This window comes from Salvelinus sp. IW2-2015, linkage group LG17, assembly GCF_002910315.2.
Source record: "Salvelinus sp. IW2-2015 linkage group LG17, ASM291031v2, whole genome shotgun sequence".
Classification (NCBI taxonomy): Eukaryota; Metazoa; Chordata; class Actinopteri; order Salmoniformes; family Salmonidae; genus Salvelinus; species Salvelinus sp. IW2-2015.
Window position 1 is genome coordinate 38804065 of NC_036857.1, and position 18992 is coordinate 38823056.

An 18992-nucleotide genomic window follows, 5' to 3' on the forward strand; every position below is an offset into this window, starting at 1 on the left:
AGAATGGAAAACTCCAAAAGTCCCAATAAACGTTGAATAAACTGATAAAACTCGGTTGAAAAAACCTACTTTACGATTATATTATCACATGTATCAAATAAAATCAGAGCCGGAGATATTCGCTGTGTAAACCGAAAGCTTTTCAGAAGCTAATGTCGAGCTCCGCCTCGTGCCTTGGTAGAGAAAGGAAATTCCTGATCTGCCACTCCAAAAGCTCTTGTTTGACCTCAGATCAAGCTAGACACCCCATTCCACCTTCCAACGCCTGTTGACATCTAGTGGAAGGCGTATGAAGTGCATGCATATCGATAAATATAAGGCAATTGAATAGGCAGGCCCTGAAACAGAGCCCCATTTTCAGAATTTTCACTTCCTGTCTGGAAGTTTGCTGCCAAATGAGTTCTGTTTTACTCACAGATATAATTCAAACAGTTTTAGAAACTTGAGTGTTTTCTATCCAATAGTAATAATAATATGCATATTGTATGATCTAGAATAGAGTACGAGGCCGTTTAAATTGGGCACAATTTTTTCCAAAGTGAAAATAGCGCCCCCCTATTGACAAGAATTAAGACATTAAAATCCCCCTATACCATCAGACTACTAATATACCTCGATCTTATCAATAGCTCTTATCAAGTAAATTACAGTGCATGGACAATGGTGTTATTTCTATCGGAAAAAATAAAGTAGATGCCTTTTCCACTTTTAACCAGTAGGTTCGCTAGACCTTGTTCATGGTTTCCACCCACGTAAAGGTGGTGGAATTATTTGAGTCAAAATCAGAACTCGATGTGTCTGTGGACACACCTCTGCCACACCTTCATTTGTTCGATCTCCACCCTAAACAAATAGCAGGTGAATATTGCGTAAATTCAAGGTCAGAATACGCTTAGAGAGAAAAGTGCATAGAAAGGGAATTATGTTCCATTTACACACGCTTAACTTGGGTCGGAATTCGTCCCTAAGTGAATTCATAAAGTTTTTGGTGACAATAAGCTTTGAAATCAGCATATTTTGTGTTATGGTTGGCATATAATCACAAAACAAGTACTAGGGTAGTGAATTGATGTTAGCATCAGCTGTACGTTAGCAAGGAAAGTTAGCCTACAAAGCTGGAAGCTACCGGTATCTTCTTGCATTGTAAAGTGTTCTATCCTGTATGGACATTGTTTTGCTAACATTAATTAACAGTTTCAACATTTCTGCATGCCGTGTTGCATTATTCAAGTGTGTTAAGTTTTGTGCAGAATGAGTGGGGAGGTAACATGTTTCAGCCCCGACTTCCAATGCTCTAGAAATGAGTAAGTGGAGTCGGCAAGAAGCAAGGTGCACTCGCGCTATAGGGAGCATCGGCTCCAATGATAGACAGACTTGATCCTCTCAATCAGTATAGGACGTGAGACACATTTGACAGAATTACCTAAAGTAAAACAAATTCTAGTACCAAACCGTTTTTCATGTTCTAGTACTAACAAAGTACAGAAGTTTTAGTGTACTATGGAACACTACAAATTCGTGACTTGCTCCTGCAGGTTCATACTCTACAACATTTCCTCACACAAGAAGCAGCGCAGGTCCTAATCCAGGCACTTTTCATCTTCCGTCTGGACTAGTGCAACTCTCTGTTGGCTCTGCTCCCTGCTTGTGCCACCAAACCCCTGGAATTTATCCAGAATGCCACAGCCCACCTAGTGTTCAACATTCCCAAGTTCGCCCATATCAAACCTTACCTCTTCAAATAGTATCTTAAGTAAGACATCTGTAATACAATTGCACAGAGGGTTCTACATCAGTGGAGGCTCATCAGAGGAGGAAGCGGAGGACCATCCTCAGTGAATTTTTTAAATAGTTAAACATTTAAAAAGTTCTCCTTTTTAGATAAAACTATACTAAATATATTCACGTCACCAAACAATTGATTAAAGCACACTGTTTTGCAATGAAGGTCTACAGTAGTCACAACAGCACTCTGTAATATAGCACCATGGTGTAGCCAGAGGAAAGCTAGTCTCCATCCTCCTCTGGTTACAATGACTTCAATACTAAACCTAGGAGGATCATGGTTCTCACCCCCTTCCATAGACTTACACAGTAACTTTCAGAGGACGTTCTCCAACATGAACTGACATATTGTCCAACCAATCAAAGGATCAGAGAATGAATCTAGTATTGAAAGCAGAAGCTACAGCTACCTAGCACTGCAGTGCATAAAACATGGTGTGTAGTTGACAGTTTTGAACAAATGTATTTCTTTAAAAATTAATGAGAAGCAAGAGAGAGAGAGAGAGAACTATATTTAGTTTTTTTCACTTTCACTTAGCTAGTGAATGCAGCTAGCTAGTTTAGCCTACTCAAACACCCGGCTCAAACAGAGAGGGACGCTATGTTAGCTAGCTGGATATGGCTATCCAACACTGGAAATCTTCCAAGTCAATGTAAGCTTTTAACACCAGGTAAAACCACCAGTGTAACTGCTAAACTGCTGTACTGCATGATTGCAGCGGGTTTACTAACGCGTTAGTTCTAGTAGCTATGTTGACGTTAGCTAATATGGTGACAACGATGTAGGCTGTGTGTAGCGGTTAGCAGTTATGATATGAAAGTTTTGCTTGGAAAGGTTTTTTCGCCTGGTCACAGAAATCTGATGTGTTGTGCACTGAAGTCCACAAGTTAAGCGAAAAGGTGAGAGGAGAATGCGTAGATGTGAGAAGGAATTACACAATGAGCAAAATGTTAATACTGTTTTTATGTGGCTGCTATGAAAGTGAACTGTGTTTGCGTGTGATCAGGGGTGTATTCATTCCGCCGATTCTGTTGAAAAACGTTTCTTAACCGGAAGCAAACGGAATGAAACGGGGATTAACATACTTGAGTTTGTCCAATAGAAACTCTCGTTTGCAACTGTTGGACTAATGATTACACCCTAAATCATCTAGATGCAGGCAAGAGTGTGCAAGGCGGTATTGAATGTGTCAATTTCTGTCACCTTGATTACTAAAAGATTTATCTCGACGTGTCCACCTACATTGTAAACTTTCATTCATAGGCTAGGTTGTAGCAACCTCGTGATGGGTATATATCATCCTCCCTCATATGTCACCAACCAACACTGTTCTTTCTACATGGAATCCAATAAGGTTTTACCTGGAACCAAAAATGATTCTCCTATGGTGACAGCCGAAGAACCCTTTTTTCTAAGAGTGTAGTGCTCCTGCTCCTAGGTCAGGGTTTCCGAAACTATTCGTAACGTGACATAACGTAACGTAACACATCATACTAACTAGAGGTACACAAATGTAAGTAAAATATCCTACATATAGTTCTGATTTTAGGCTGGCCATACAGACTGAACGGCAGCTCTTTGAGAACAGACACACGCACATGATAATAATATGGCGCCGAAGAGGATGGCTGACATTTTACATGCTCCTAATCAACTGTGCTATTTTGTTCGTTTTTTTGCGTTGTTTGTAACAAATGTTTTTACTTATTTTGTACATAATGTTGAAAAGAACTTCTGTACATCCGAACAGCAATTACTCACCTCGAACTGGAAGAAGCTTTTTCCTTTAACGAGTAGGATATCCTGTTATGGCTGCAAGGGAAATTATTGAGTAGCCAGAAAAAAGGTGCCCATTTCAAACGGCCTCGTACTCAATTCTTGCTCGTACAATATGCATATTATTTATTACCTTTGGATATAAAACACCTTCTAGTTTCTAAAACAGGTTTAATTATTTCTCTAAGTGAAACATAACTCTTTTTACAGCCCATTTTCTGGAAAAAGTGAAATTTCCAAGAAGCTATGTCTCTCTTCAAGATACTCTCTATAAAAGGCCTTGGCACTTGGGACTGTACAAACACGTCACACATCTTCCCCTGGTTGTCATGCGGAAGTGAGAGAAAAAATGACTTGATTATCTCTGTCAGGGACTGAAAGGAACCTCTTTGAGTGATAAGTACGCACTTTATATTTTTTTCTGGGCGCGAAGTAGGAACTGGACCGCGCTCCTGGAAAACACTCGTTATAGGTGAATATGACCTCCAGCTTCGATTTTCTTTGATACATGTCACAATCTCATCCTAAAGTATGTTTTTTGAATATACTTTAATTATATTATTGAAATTTATTCTGGACTTTAGACGTGATGCGACGCAAGAATTTTGTCAAGACGGAGAGGTTAGCATGGCATGGCCAGTGTGCCATGCTAATTCAACAGGGACATCGTTCGTTCTAGGTCCAAATGAACACGGTTCTGAACAAAGGACCCTTTGGAGAACATTCTGATGGAAAATCAACAAAGATAAGGACCCAATTTGGGATGCTTTTTCATATATCTGTCGAACTGTGCTATCGCTAGCGTTTGACTAGAATCAATGCTGCTGTGTGTTAGCTATTGTAGTAAGCTAATATAACGATATATTGTGTTTTCGCTGTAAAACACTTCAGAAATCGGAAATATTGTCTGTATTCACAAGATCTTTCTCTTTCATTAGCTAATCCACATATTTTTCTGAAATCTTTTCTGATGTGAAATTAGTAGTTGACGTTGGTGTCTGTTTCTCTGGCTACTGCCGTGCGATTTCTGACTGTAGCTATGATGGTGGCTAAGATGGTAGCAGTAATGTAAAACTGATTTATAGCTAAAATATTCAACTTTTTCGAAACAAACATAGATTTATTGTGTAACATGTTATAGGACTGTCATCTGAGGGAGTTTTTTCTAGGTTATTTAGGTTAGTTCTAGGTTAGTTAGGTTGGCTTTGCATGCTACTGCATGCTAGCTGCATGCTACCGGTGCTGTGAAAAATATCTGTCTCTCTTTTTGTATTTGGTGGTGAGCTAACATGAATATATGTGGTGTTTTCGCTGTAAAACATTTAAAGAATCTGAAATATTGTCTGTATTCACAAGATCTTTTGTCTTTCATTAGCTATCCACCATATATTTCTCTGAAATGTTTTCTGATGTGTAATAAGGTAGTTGAAGTTGGTGTCTGTATTTTTCTCTGGCTACTCCGTGCGATTTCTTACTGTAGCTATGATGGTAGCAGTAATGTAAAACTGATTTATAGCTAAAATATGCATTTTTTTTGAAAACAAACATAGATTTATTGTGTAACATGTTATAGGACTGTCATCTGAGGTAGTTTTTTTCTAGGTTATTTAGGTTGGTTTTAGGTTAGTTAGGTTTGGTTGTGCATGCTACTTCATCCTACTTGTGCTGTGAAAAATGTCTGTCCTCTTTTTTATTTGGTGGTGAGCTAACATAAATATATGTGGTGTTTTCTCTGTAAAACATTTAAAAAATCGGACATGTTGGCTGGATTGACAAGATGTTTATCTTTCAAATGCTGTATTGGACTTGTTAATGTGTGAAAGTTAAATATTTTACAAAAATAGATTTTGAATTTCGCGCCCTGCACTTGCAGTGGCTGTTGTCATATTGATCCCGATGTCGGGCTTGCAGCCTGAAGAAGATATACTGCTTTCCCGGGAACAGGCCCAAATCCCGTCATTTGCGTGAAGAAAAGACGGAGGAAACGGGGGCGCAGGTCGGGCTTCCTTCTGAGTATACGTAGGTGAGCGAGTAAATTCCCAGTGCCATCCGTTCTACTGGCTAACGTGCAATCAATGGAAAAGAAAATTGATGACCTACGATTAAGATTATCCTACCAACGGGACATTAAAAACTGTAATATCTTATGTTTCACTGAGTCGTGGCTGAACGACGACACGGATAATATAGAGCTGGCGGGATGCACCGGCAGAACAGAGAAGCTACGTCTGGTAAGACGAGGGGTGGGGTGTGTATCTATTTGTCAATAACGGCTGATGCGCGATGTCTAATATTAAAGAAGTTAAATGCCTTTTATGCTCACTTCGAGACAAGCAACACTGAAGCATGCACAAGAGTACCAGCTGTTCTGGATGACTGTGTGATAACGCTCTCGGTAGCCGATGTGAGCAAGACCTTTAAACACATCAACATTCACAAAGCCGCAGGGCTAGACGGATTGCCAGGACGTGTACTCAAAGCATGCCCAGACCAACTGGCAAGTGTCTTCACTGACATTTTCAAACTCTTCCTGACCGAGTCTGTAATACCTACATGTTTCAAGCAGACCACCATAGTCCCTGTGCCCAAGGAAGCGAAGGTAACCTGCTTAAATGATTACCACCCCGTAGAACTCATGTCGGTAGCCATGAAGTGCTTTGAATGGCTGGTCATGTCTCACATCAACAGCAACCTCCCGGATACCCTAGACCCACTCCAATTCGCATACCGCCCCAACAGCTCCACAAATGACGCTATCTCAATCACACCCCACACTGCCTTTCCCACCTGGACAAAAGGAACACCTATGTGAGAATGCTGTTCATTGACTACAGCTCAGCGTTCAACACCATAGTGCCCACAAATCTCATCACTAAGCTAAGGACCCTGGGACTAAACACCTCCCTCTACAACTGGATCCTGGACTTCCTGATGGGCCACCCCCAGGTGGTAAGGGTAGGCAACAACACATCTGCCACGCTGATCCTCAACACTGGGGCCCCTCAGGGGTGTGTACTTAGTCCCCTCCTGTACTCCCTGTTCACCCAAGACTGCGTGGCCAAATACGACTCCAACACCATCATTAAGTTTGTGACACAACAGTGGTAGGCCTGATCACCGACAACAATGAGCCTATAGGGAGGAGGTCAGAGAGCTGGCAGTGTGGTGCCCTCAATGTGAGCAAGACAAAGGAGCTGATCGTGGACTACAGGAAAAGGCCGAACAAGCCCCCATTAACATCGACGGGGCTGTAGTGGAGCGGGATGAGAGTTTCAAGTTCCTTATTGTCCACATCACCAACAAACTATCATGGTCCAACCCCACCAAGACAGTCGTGAAGAGGGCACGACAAAACCTATTCCCCCTCAGGAGACTGAAAATATTTGGCATGGGTCCCCAGATGTATCCTCACCGGTTGCATCACCCGCAGTGTATGGCAACTGCTCGGCATCTGACTGTAACGCGCTACAGAGGGTAGTGCGTATGGCTCGGTACATCACTGGGGCCAAGCTTCCTGCCATCCAGGACCTATAAAATAAGCGGTGTCAGAGGAAAGCCCATAAAATTGTCATAGACTCCAGTCACCCAAGTCATAGACTGTTTTCTCTGCTACCGCACAGCAAACGGTGCTGGAACACCTAGTCTAGGACCAAAAGGCTCCTTAAGAGCTTCTACCCCCAAGCCATAAGACTGCTGAATAATTAATCAAATTGCCATCAGACTATTTACATTGACAACCCCCTATTTATCTATGCATGCTCACTTCTCCCCTACCTACATGTACAAATTACCTCAACTAACCTGTACCCCCGCACACTGACTCGGTACCCCCTGTATATGGCTATTGTGTTGCTTTTTATCATTTTTTACTTTAGTTTATTTGGTAAATATTTTCTGAACTCTTCTTGAACTGCACTGTTGGTTAAGGGCTTGTAAGTAAGGTCTACACTTGTTGTAATCTGATACAGGGAGACGCCAGGGAGGGGTGCATGAGAGCGTGTCTGTACAATACATGGCTCTTATATGACATATTACAGTCAGTGATGTGTCTTTCATTCTTATCGACAATACACCATTACTGCGCATAACCAGACTCCTGATTTCCTGTAAACCCTACCCCGACTGTTGACGTGAAGTACAGTTCAGCGTTTTAACTCTTCAGCGCTCCAGGCTTCACACATGCCTTAACTCCAGGACTCTAATTTACATTGGGATTTAAACTGTTAGAAATAGTGAAATACTGAACACTTACAAAGAGCGAATATGAAATAGACCTATTCTGACTCAAAACTGTGACTTTCCAGAAGCTGAGACTGTAAGGTAGGTAAACGTTTGACTTGATATCTTTACGGAGAAGAGCGTGTACTATAACTGCACTGTAATAATTCTGCCATTGGTAAAAGTACAGCCACATACAAGCTAACTATTTGGCAAGTAGCAAAACTATAGTCTTAAACCATCGAGCTATAGATGTTTATTAATGGTTTGTAAACTACATAACAATGGAAAGTGTTGAAAGGAAATGGAACTTTCCCTGTACACAAGTACACCAATGTTTTTTTCTGTCTTACAGAAGTTCTGCTTTCCTGTAATTTCACCTTTCTGGAGGTGTTTCACCAAACTCAATTACCAAAGGGCTGTTTGTGACCTTCACTCTCCCGAACACAACACCGGGATTCTTAAGGACAAAGTTAGAACTAAAGGTTAAAGTATACTGCCAGTAGTGCTGTTACTGTATCTGGTGTTCTACGATGACAACATCTATTCCTGTCCCTAAGCTGCTGATGGACATTCTGGAAGAGCTGGGTGAAAATGACCTGAAAAGATTTCAGTGGTACATGATTCAGAACAAGTTTGAAAGCTGTCCCTCCATCCCATCAAGTCAACTGCAGAATGCAAAGAAGGAGGAAACGGTGGATACGCTGGTGCGGACCTATGGAGAGAATATGGCTGTGGATGTCACACTGGATATCCTACGTAGAATGAAAAACAATAATCTTGCTGACCAGTTAACTGAAGGTACCCAGTGGTATATGAAATTCATCAATATCCATGACCACATTGTATTGATCATTTCAACATTTTGTAATTCTGGGTCAAATCTTAGTGCTAATTTCAAAGGTGAAACTAAAAACATTTAATTTCAGCTTGGAAGGAGCGTATAAAGATCTCTCCGTCAGTGGCACCATCTGAGAAAATGGCTTCCAGATCGTCTCTCCTAGAGGAGGATCTCTCTTGTCCTGTGTGTGGGGAAATCTTCAAGCGTCCTCTCATCCTGTCCTGTAGCCACAGCTTCTGTAAAGAATGTCTGGAGAAGACCTGGAAAAAGACCCCGTCTCGGGGCTGTCCACTTTGCAGGAGCACATCTTCGATGGAATTACCTAACCTGGCTTTGAAGAACTTGTGTGAGTCCTTCTTACAGATGACTGAAAAGAGAGGTGAGACGAGTCTGGTAAGTCCTTTATGTTGGCATCAGGATCTAAGGAGCTAAGCAGTCTACATAGTTAAAGATTCAAGATCTTCTGTGCAGCTGCAGGAACACACAATTTGATTAATGTGTTCATAGGACAGCTGTAGTTCTGGAACTTGAACTTTTTTCAAAAAACCTCTACTGCAGCAAGGTATATTCTTAATGTAACAAACTCTCGCAGGGTGACACCAAGAGCAAAGTTAATTAGCCATCATCTAACAATAACCTATGTAATTAAATACATTTATGAAAAATATATTATTGATGATGCAGTTACATCAATTGATATATAATTAAGTCATTAATTGAACTGCAGAAAATCTGACAGAATGTGTCTTTCACTGGGTCACTGATTCCCTGTCTCTGCAGTTTACATGTAACGGCGTTCCTCTTCCTCTTCATCCGAAGAGGAGGAGCAGGGATTGAACCAAAATGCAGCTTCGTGATATGACATGATATTTATTAACAAAACGGAAAAACACGAAAACACTTTAACAAACTACAAAACAACAAACGACGTAGACGAACCTGAACATAAGAACTTACATGACACGAAGAACGCATGAAACAGGAACAGACTACATAAACCGAACGAACAAACAAACAAACAAACCGAAACAGTCCCGTGTGGCGCAACGTACATAGACACAGACACAGGAGACAACCACCCACAACGAACAATGTGAAACCACCTACCTTAATATGATTCTCAATCAGAGGAGATGAAAACCACCTGCCTCTAATTGAGAACCATATCAGGTACCCATAAACCAACATAGAAACACAAAACATAGACTGCCCACCCAAACTCACGTCCTGACCAACTAACACATACAAACACTAACAGAAAACAGGTCAGGAACGTGACATTACATTTACATTTTCCCTCAATAAAGAAGTTAGTAAGGTTGTTCCAACAATTTGGTGGATTTTGAGAAGTGTAACTTGGTCAAAAATAAATCTGTCATAAAGAACACATTTCAAGAGGTTAAATAAAATAAAAAATATAGTAAGTGCCTATTAAGTGCCAAATAAAGTATAGGGTTGACCGTAACAGGGTTGATGATTTCATCTTAAATCAGCCATAAATCCCCTTGTGAAATGGGGAATGGAAGCTTGTTGTGTGCAACAGGGAGTGGCAATTGAATGCAAGCTTTAAAAAATTATAGATATTGTTAAAATGTTTCTAGCCTGTCTATGAGTAACAGGGTTGACTCGTTATGCTCGACCCACTCAGTTTACCTCCACAAAACACCAGAAAATGGCCAAAAAGCATAGAACCAGCTCACCTGGTTTTACACTATGATTTTAATATTAGAAGTCTGTTTCTTTTGAAAAGAATATTTCAAAAGGTATAGTTTCACCATATTAAAACGAGAGTTCAGTTCACATAACAGGGTTGACTTTAAAACGAGGGACAGACGTAAATGATACACTAATCACATAAAATTAAACATAATCTTCAGAAATTACTTTGTCAACGCAACAAAATAAATAGGGCTTTACAATTATGGTGCAAAGTTTGGGGTTAAGTGGGTAAAAATCTTCCTTGAAGTCAAGTGTGCACGGAGGGACAAGTCAAAATGCTGCATTTTGGCACTTTAGCAAGTCTATAATCGTATAAAAAATCTGATTTATTGAATAATCCATGGGGTCTATATTAAAGGGCACTTCAATTAATATACAGATGTAGGATATTAATTTGATCACTCTTTTGATGCTGAGAATTTTCCTGCACAAAAGAAAATGCAAACTTGTAGTGTATTTGAGTTTTAAAAAGGCCTCTGAAGATTGTCATTTCAACTTTGAAATTTCAGACTTGATTTGCCCTAATGGAAAATGTATCAACCCCTACAAAAAATGTCTATTTAATTATGATTGACATTTCCTATTTTCCTTCTAAAGCAAAATGGCTCAAATGAAGATCCTACATCTGTAACAGGCTTATAAAATTCAATATTGGTTCACAATTTCCACTTAAATTATCAAAGGGATGCAACAGGCACTATTTTAGTGGAATGACTCAGTAGAGTTTAAGGTTACAGCTGAGTAACACAGTTAGACTGCTCTCTCTCTCCAGTAAAATGAGTTTCTTTCAATGAGGTTATGTCCTATTACAGGATGAAGTCTCATTCCAGACTGGCCTAAAGCCCCTTGAAGAGAAGCTGAAGGACTTTAAGAAAATTCAACAAGTCTGTGATCAAACAACTAAACACATTAAGGTGAGTACAAGTCAAACAAGGTTGCAGCAACAATGGACTTCACTTGTGAGAGCTATTCCTCTCACTGTTTTCAGAGCCAGGCCCAGAACACAGAGAGGCAGATTGAGGAGGAGTTTGAGAAGCTTTACCAGTTTCTACGACAGGAAGAGAAGGCCAGGGTAGCTGCAGTGAGGGAGGAAGAGCAGCAGAAGATTCAGATGATGAAGAAGATTGAAGAGATGACCAGGGGTACATTATCACTTTCAGACACGATCAGAGACATAGAGGAGCTGCGAACTGAAGACATCTCATTGGTGCAGGTAAGAACTGCTCTCTTTCAGACATATCATGTAATATGTTTTTACATAGATTCTAAATACATTCCACACAGGAAAAATATATGAATTACATCGTTGATAATATTGATAAGTATGCTGTCCTTGTATTCATCTGCAGAACTACAAGGCCATGATAGAAAAGTAAGTGATTATGCCTCCTCTCTCGTCTCTCTGGTTCTGAACCCAACCCCAAAGCATCACTGACTCCTGAATGTTTCCCTAGGACCCAGTGCACACTGCCCAATCCAAAGCTGCTCTCAGGAGCACTGATAAATGTAGCCAAACACCTGGGCAACCTGCAGTTCAGAATCTGGGAGAAGATGCAAGGGATCATCAAACACAGTGAGTACAACACAATACAATAAATCTATTAATATGGTAAGTACTTTCATAATACATTATTGATMGTTTATTTTGAAGGAGTTGGGCGGGTTCCACACCGTACATATTTATATTGGATAGGATAGAAAGGTAAAGATGTAAGGGAGGCCCGAATTCATACCCATGCTGCAGCAATATATGTATTCTTGAGGCTTAGACCACTAGAACTCCCCAGGTCACAAATTATTGATCGTTTATATTATATTCTCTAACCAACATAATGTCTGTCTTTGTCTCACAGCTCCTGTGATTCTGGACCCCAACACTGCTGCCCCTTGGCTGTCTCTGTCTGATGATCTGACCAGTGTGAGTCAAAAATGGCAGCAGCAACCTACGAACCTAGAGCGGTTTGAGAATTATCAAATTGTACTGGGCTCTGAAGGGTTCAGCTCAGGAAAGCACAGCTGGGAGGTGGAGGTGGGGGACCATCCTCTCTGGGATATGGGTGTGGCCGAAGAGTCCATCGAGAGGAAGAAAAATCTGACTGTATCACCAGAATGTGGAATCTGGGCTATTTGGTTGAGGAACAGCAAGTACATAGCAGGAGTAGGTGGGATCCTCCCTCTGCAGAGGAGACCCCAGAGGATCAAAGTACAGCTGGACTATGACAGTGGGGGGGTATCTTTCTACGACTCCAAATATATGACTCACATCTACACTTACAAAGACATCACATTTAAAGAGAGGATGTACCCATACTGTATGGTTGGACCCAGTAGTAATGCCACCAACCCTGATATAAAGATCTGCCCATCAGAGGTGTCTCTGACAATGTTATCTCAGTGAGGTGTGTGTTCCTGTGTCTTTGTGTGTGTGAATTATTAACTTTGATAATGACGGTGATTATGTCTTGAAGATGAAATCAGATGAGCGATGAATCTGTTTATCTCTGTTAGTGTGTCAAGTGAAGTAATGCGTGTGTGATTCTAGTTTCTCACAATAATGGTCAACTGGTATAATTTCTACTCTTTTAAATTCTGTATAATAGTGTATGGTGTGTGTGGTGGTTGGGGGGTGGTGGGTGGGGTTATTTTACTTTATCCACCTTCTGTTGACTTTGTTKAATTTTTTATTTGAATTATGCTACATCCATTTTTGGATTTATAAGTAAATTATATTTACCCATTGATTCTCGAAGAATATACTGTATGTTATAAATGCCTCATGAGCTTAGTACAACTGTCAAACCACATCAGAACCCATATCAAACTGTATTTGTCACGTGCTTCATGGACAACAGGTGTAGACTAACAGTGAAATGCTTACTTACGGGYCCTCTTCCATCAATGCAGAGTTAGATGAGATAAGAAATAGTGAGAAGAATCTAATAAAAAATATAAATATTGACACGAGGAATAAATACACCGTGAATAATGAATAAAAATAACATGGCTGTATACAGGAAGTAGAAAAGCACAGAGTACAGGGAGTACCAGTACCACATTGTGCAGGGATACGAKGTAATTGAGGTAGCTGCTGTATGTACTGTACATATAGGTAGAGGTAAAGTGACTAGGCAACAGGATAGATAATAGACAGTAGAAGCAGCATAAGTGGTGTGTGTGTGTGTGTGCGTGTGGCGTTAGTATGCATGTGTGTGCATGTTATGTGTGTGTGTGGGGGGGTGGGGGGTAAGTGTAAGAATGTGTGAGTGTGTGGGTAAAGTCCAGTGTGTGTGCATAGAGTCAGTGCAAGAGAGTTAGTGCAATGTTTGTAAACAAACACTATATAGCCTATGCAGTCGATAATTGTCGGTTCTATTCATTCCGCATCGCGGAAGTTTAGCTTTACAACATGATTGAAATTTAAAGGCAATGTTCCTGCTTTAGCGTAGCCTGCATTCACGGTAAACGCTGCATATGTCAGGTAAATCGAAAATTACCTTTACATTTCTATCTCGGAATGTGTAACGCTTCTGTAATGCTTCAGCTGTACAGATTGAATAGAGCCCTTTGATATAATGGATGGTGTGTCCTTGCATCCATAGCTCTGTCTATGAATTTGAGAGTGGTTACATTTCTCCAGCCCCATCCCTCAGCTTTTTACCGACACAAGGGTGGGGATCACTTTAAGGGCCACGCTGTATGACGTGTTCCTCTAGCAAATCGCACTTGAATTGTAAAAAAGGATTTTGCAGTAGATGCACTTCTCCGGAAATAGAAAGGCGGGGATTAAAGTGTGTGCTTTTCTCACAATCTCACATTGGTCAAATTTTAGACCAGGAAATGTTTTTGCCTCCATCTTTTTTTGATTGGACATAACTTTATGTAGGCGTGTCTTCGACGGCTACCAAATTAAACCCGAAAATTGAAAGAGACGTTAACGCAGAAGCTGACACTATATTAATTCTTTCTGTATTTTTGTTAGCTAGCTAACCCACAAAATGCATGCTACTTCTAACATACATACAGCAGCATCTTGTAATAACGAAGAGCCAAAGAAAGCAGATAGTCAGGTCGGAAACACGTCGTTGTCTCTCTTCTGTGATGAACGCGGGTATCTGAATCAATGTGAATACATTCTGCAACACGGCAACCGAAAGGGAGACCAAACAGGAACGGGGGTCATCTCTGTTTTTGGCTCACAATCGAGATACAGTCTCCGGGGTAAATCAATGCAGTTACTTTTCTGTGTGTGCTGGAAGTTGTGCGTATGTGTTTCAAGTTTGAAACGCACGACTGAAACCAATGTAATATTTTGACATGGTGGGAATTGCATGCAACAACAAAGCACTACCTCCTGACTGTTCAAATGACTAGCTAACTATTTCAAATCAAATACATTTGTATTGGTTACATACATGGTTAGCAGATGCTAACATGGTTAGCATGTTAATGCGAGTGTTGCGAAGTGCTTGTGCTTCTAGTTCCGACCGTGCAGTAATATCTAACAAGTAATCTAAGAATTCCACAACAACTACCTATTACACACAAATCTAAAGGGACGGAATAAGAATATGTACATATAAAGATATGGATGGGCAATGACAGAGCGGCATAGGCAAGATGCAATAGATGGTATAAAATACAGTATATACATATGAGATGAGTAATGTAAGATATGTAAACATTATTAAAGTGGCATTATTTAAAGTGACTAGTGATCCATTTATTAAAGTGGCCAATGATTCGAGTCTGTATGTAGGYAGCAGCCTCTCTGTGTTAGTGATGGCTGTTTAACAGTCTGATGGCCTTGAGATAGAAACAGTTGTTCAGTCTCTCGGCCCCTGCTTTGATGCACCTGTACTGACCTCGCCTTCTGGATGGTAGCGGGGTGAACAGGCAGTGGATCGGGTGGTTGTTGTCCTTGATCTGTTTGGCCTTCCTGTGACATCGGGTGCTGTAGGTGTCCTGGAGGGCAGGTAGTTTCCCCCCGGTGATGCATTGTGAGTGTTTTATTTGACAAGCAAAATTTCTTCAGCCTCCTGAGGTTGAAGAGGCGCTGCCTTCTTCACCACACTGTCTGTGTGGGTGGACAATTTCAGTTTGTCTGTGATGTGTACCCCGAGGAAATTAAAACTTTCCACTTTCTCTACTGCTGTCCTGTCGATGTGGATAGGGGGGTGTTCCCTCTGCTGTTTCCTGAACTCCACGATCATCACGTTTGTTTTGTTGACGTTGAGTGAGAGGTTGTTTTCCTGACACTACACTCAGAGTGYCCTCACCTCCTCCCTGTAGRCTGTCTCGCCGTTGTTGGTAATCAAGCCCACTACTGTTGTGTCGTCTGCAAACTTGATGATTGAGTTGGAGGCGTGCATGGCCACGCAGTCATAGGTGAACAGGGAGTACAGGAGGGGGCTGAGCACGCACCCAGTGTATTGCCCACGCAACAATCAATGTGCTGGTAGAATATAAGAAGCCTTGTTCTCAAATTGGCTTTGTTAAAATCCCCAGCTACAATAAATGCCGCCTCAGGATATATGGTTTCCAGTTTACATAGAGTCCAGTGAAGCTCCTTGAGGGCCGTCGTGGTGTCTGCTTGAGGGGGGATATGCACGGCTGTGACAATAACCGACGAGAATTCTCTTAATATGGTCGGTATTTGATTGTAAGGAATTCTAGGTCAGGTGAACAAAAGGACTTGAGTTCCTGTATGATGTTATTACACCATGAGTCGTTAATCATGAAGCATACACCCCTGTCCTTCTTCTTCCCGAGAGAGGAATGTTTATTTCTGTCGGCGTGACACATAAAGAAACCCTGTGGCTGTACCGACTCCGACAACATATCCCAATATCCCAACATTCTCTGTTTCCGTGAAACAGAATGTTACAATCTCTGATGTCTTTCTGGAAGGCAACCCTTGCCCTAATTTCGTCTACCTTGTTGTCTAGAGACTGGACATTGGCGAGTAATATACTCGGAAGCGGTGGGTACGCCTTCGAAGTCTGACCAGGAGGCCGCTCCGTCTACCTCTTCTGCGGCAACGTTGTTTTGGGTCGGCCTCTGGGATTAGATCCAATGTCCTGGTTGGTGGTCCAAAGAAAGGATCTGCTTCGGGAAAGTCGTATTCCTGGTCGTAATGTTGGTAAGTTGACGTCGCTCTTATAGCCAATAGTTCTTCCCGGCTGTATGTAATAACACTAAAGATTTTCTGGGCTAACAATCTAAGAAATAATACATAACAAAACAAAATACTGCATAGTTTTCTAAGGACTCAAAGCGAGGCGACTTGCAAATGTTTATCATTGTTTAACATTCCAGATCAGTTTCCTTTGTTGACAACGAAAAGGGTTTTTCTGGAAAGGAATTCTCGAAAAACTACTTTGGTTTATCAAAGTAAGAATGAAACCATATCCTCTGAAATAATCCACACTTGTGTGTTAGCTAAAATGCATTGAATTGTAGGTCTGCCTACACACTTGCATACCACATCCAGTAGGTGGTGCTCCATACCATACATGGGGCAGAGAAGTTGACAGGTGTGTATGCTGTAGGGCTCAACAAATGCCAAGGAGCTCTCAGAGAAAGGGGTGAATATTTGGGATGCAAACGGGTCCCGACACTTCTTGGACAAGATGGGGTTCAGAGACCGGGATGAGGGAGACCTGGGACTAGTGTAGTTTCCAGTGGAGGCACTATGGTGCGGAATACAGAAATATGCACGCAGGTACGCCACACCCTGACATGGTATTGTAGGATTATGAGTGTTTCATTTAAAAAAATGTAACTAGTGCTTCATTTTCATGGATAATACTTCCCTTATAGATTACACAGGACAAGGTGTGGACCAACTACAGAAAGTTGACACAATCAAGACCAATCCAGAAGAATCATCATGTGTGCGTGGAACCTCAAAAGGCATCTGACAGTCTTGACTTCACTGTGTATACACTTAACAGTCAATGTTGGTTTGTATTGCTCACACACCTGTGCCTGTGTTGTTCCCAGACCATATGGCGCTGCCCCCCTGCCATGCCCTGTGTCAGTTGTACGTATTTGACGGGAAGCTGCCGTGCCAGCTGTACCAGTGCTCGGGGGACATGGGCCTGGGAGTGCCCTTCAACATCGCCAGCTACGCCATCCTCACCTACATGATCTCCCATATCACAGGACTTGAGGTGGGGCAGACACCAGTTTAAATTCCCTATTCGCTTCGACTCAACGGATGATCTTTTAAGTGTAATGACCGGTCTATAATAAAAGCAGGGTAGTAAAATAAGGTATTTCATTCCTGCCTTTCTCCCTCCAGCCTGGTGAAAGTAGGTTCATGACAGACACAACTGAGATATACACACTGCAGTGACAGGTGTGTAAAGCTATGGCCACACAGACGCATGAAAACAAATACACATTCATCCTTCTGTATTTGTCCATCAAACGCACAAAGGCCTACTTATTGTGCGTTTGACAGACGGTCGTCCATTATCCGTCAATGGATGACTCCCATTGCAAAATCATTGGCTCAATCCATACATTTCTGACACAAAGTGTCTGGCCGCGGCCCAAACGTGATGACTCTTCCCTTACAGCTCCAGAGAGATTCGGCCCTTCCCCAAGCTGAAGCTCATTCGGATGGTGGAGAAAATAGATGACTTCCGTGCAGAAGACGAAGATCGTTGACTACAATCCCCAACATATCATCAAAATGTAGATGGCAGTTTAAACGGCCTTCAATTAACTACAATGAACAAAAATAAAACACAACATGCAACATTTTCAAAGATTTTACTTAAGTATAGCTCATGTAAGGAAATATCAATTGAAATAAATTCATTAGGCCCTAATCTATGGATTTCACATGATTGTGAATACAGATATGCATCTGTTGGTCACAGATACCTTCAAAAAATAGGGGCATAGATCAGAACCAGTCAGTATCTGGTGTGACCACCCTTCATTTGCCTCGTGCAGCACGACACCTTCGCATAGAGTTGATCAGGCTGTTGATTGTGGCCTGTGGAATGTTGTCCCACGCTTTAACGGCTGTGCGAAGTTGCTGGATATTGGCGGGAACTGGAACACCGTTGTACATGTCGATCCAGACCATCCCAAACATGCTCAATGGGAGACATGTCCGAGTATGCAGGCCATGGAAGAACTGGGACATTTCAGCTTCCTGGAATTGTGTACAGATCCTTGCGACATGGGGCTACGCATCATCATGCTGAAACATGAATGGCGGCSGATGARTGACCCGACAATGAGCCTCCGGATCTCGTCATTAAATCTCTCTGTGCATTAAAATTGCCATCAATTAAAATGCAATTATTAATTTATTGTAGCTTATGCCTGCCCATACCATAACCCCACCATCATGGGTCMCTGTTCACAACRTTGACAGCAAACCGCTTGCCCACACAACACCATATGCCATCCGCCTGGTACAGTTGAAACTGCTGCGACGACGAACTGCAGTCCAGTCAGAGGAAGCAGATTTGCTTCCCTGAGACGATTTGACAGTTTGTGCAAACAGTTTCATCATCTGTCCAAGTGGCTGGTCTCAGACGAGCCCGCAGGTGAAGAAGCCAGATAAGGAGATCCTGGGCTGGAGTGGTTACACATGGTCTGCGGCTCTGAGGCCGGTTGGAGGTACTAACA

At 41.7% G+C, this 18992-nt stretch overlaps 1 protein-coding gene and 1 pseudogene across 1 annotated transcript; both read left to right on the forward strand.

Annotated features, from left to right (window-relative positions):
• Window positions 1-7561: 7561 nt before the first annotated feature.
• On the forward strand, window positions 7562-13316 carry LOC111977265 (zinc-binding protein A33-like). The gene is made up of 8 exons (XM_024006649.2): window positions 7562-7882; window positions 8136-8581; window positions 8710-9014; window positions 11153-11254; window positions 11329-11553; window positions 11690-11712; window positions 11795-11913; window positions 12194-13316. Exons 2-8 carry the CDS (start codon window positions 8314-8316, stop codon window positions 12736-12738), a joined length of 1587 nt encoding a protein of 528 aa, XP_023862417.1. The 5' UTR covers window positions 7562-7882; window positions 8136-8313; the 3' UTR covers window positions 12739-13316.
• Window positions 13317-14093: 777 nt separating this feature from the next.
• LOC111977271 (thymidylate synthase-like) lies at window positions 14094-18057 on the forward strand (annotated as a pseudogene).
• The last annotated feature ends 935 nt before the right edge of the window (window positions 18058-18992 follow it).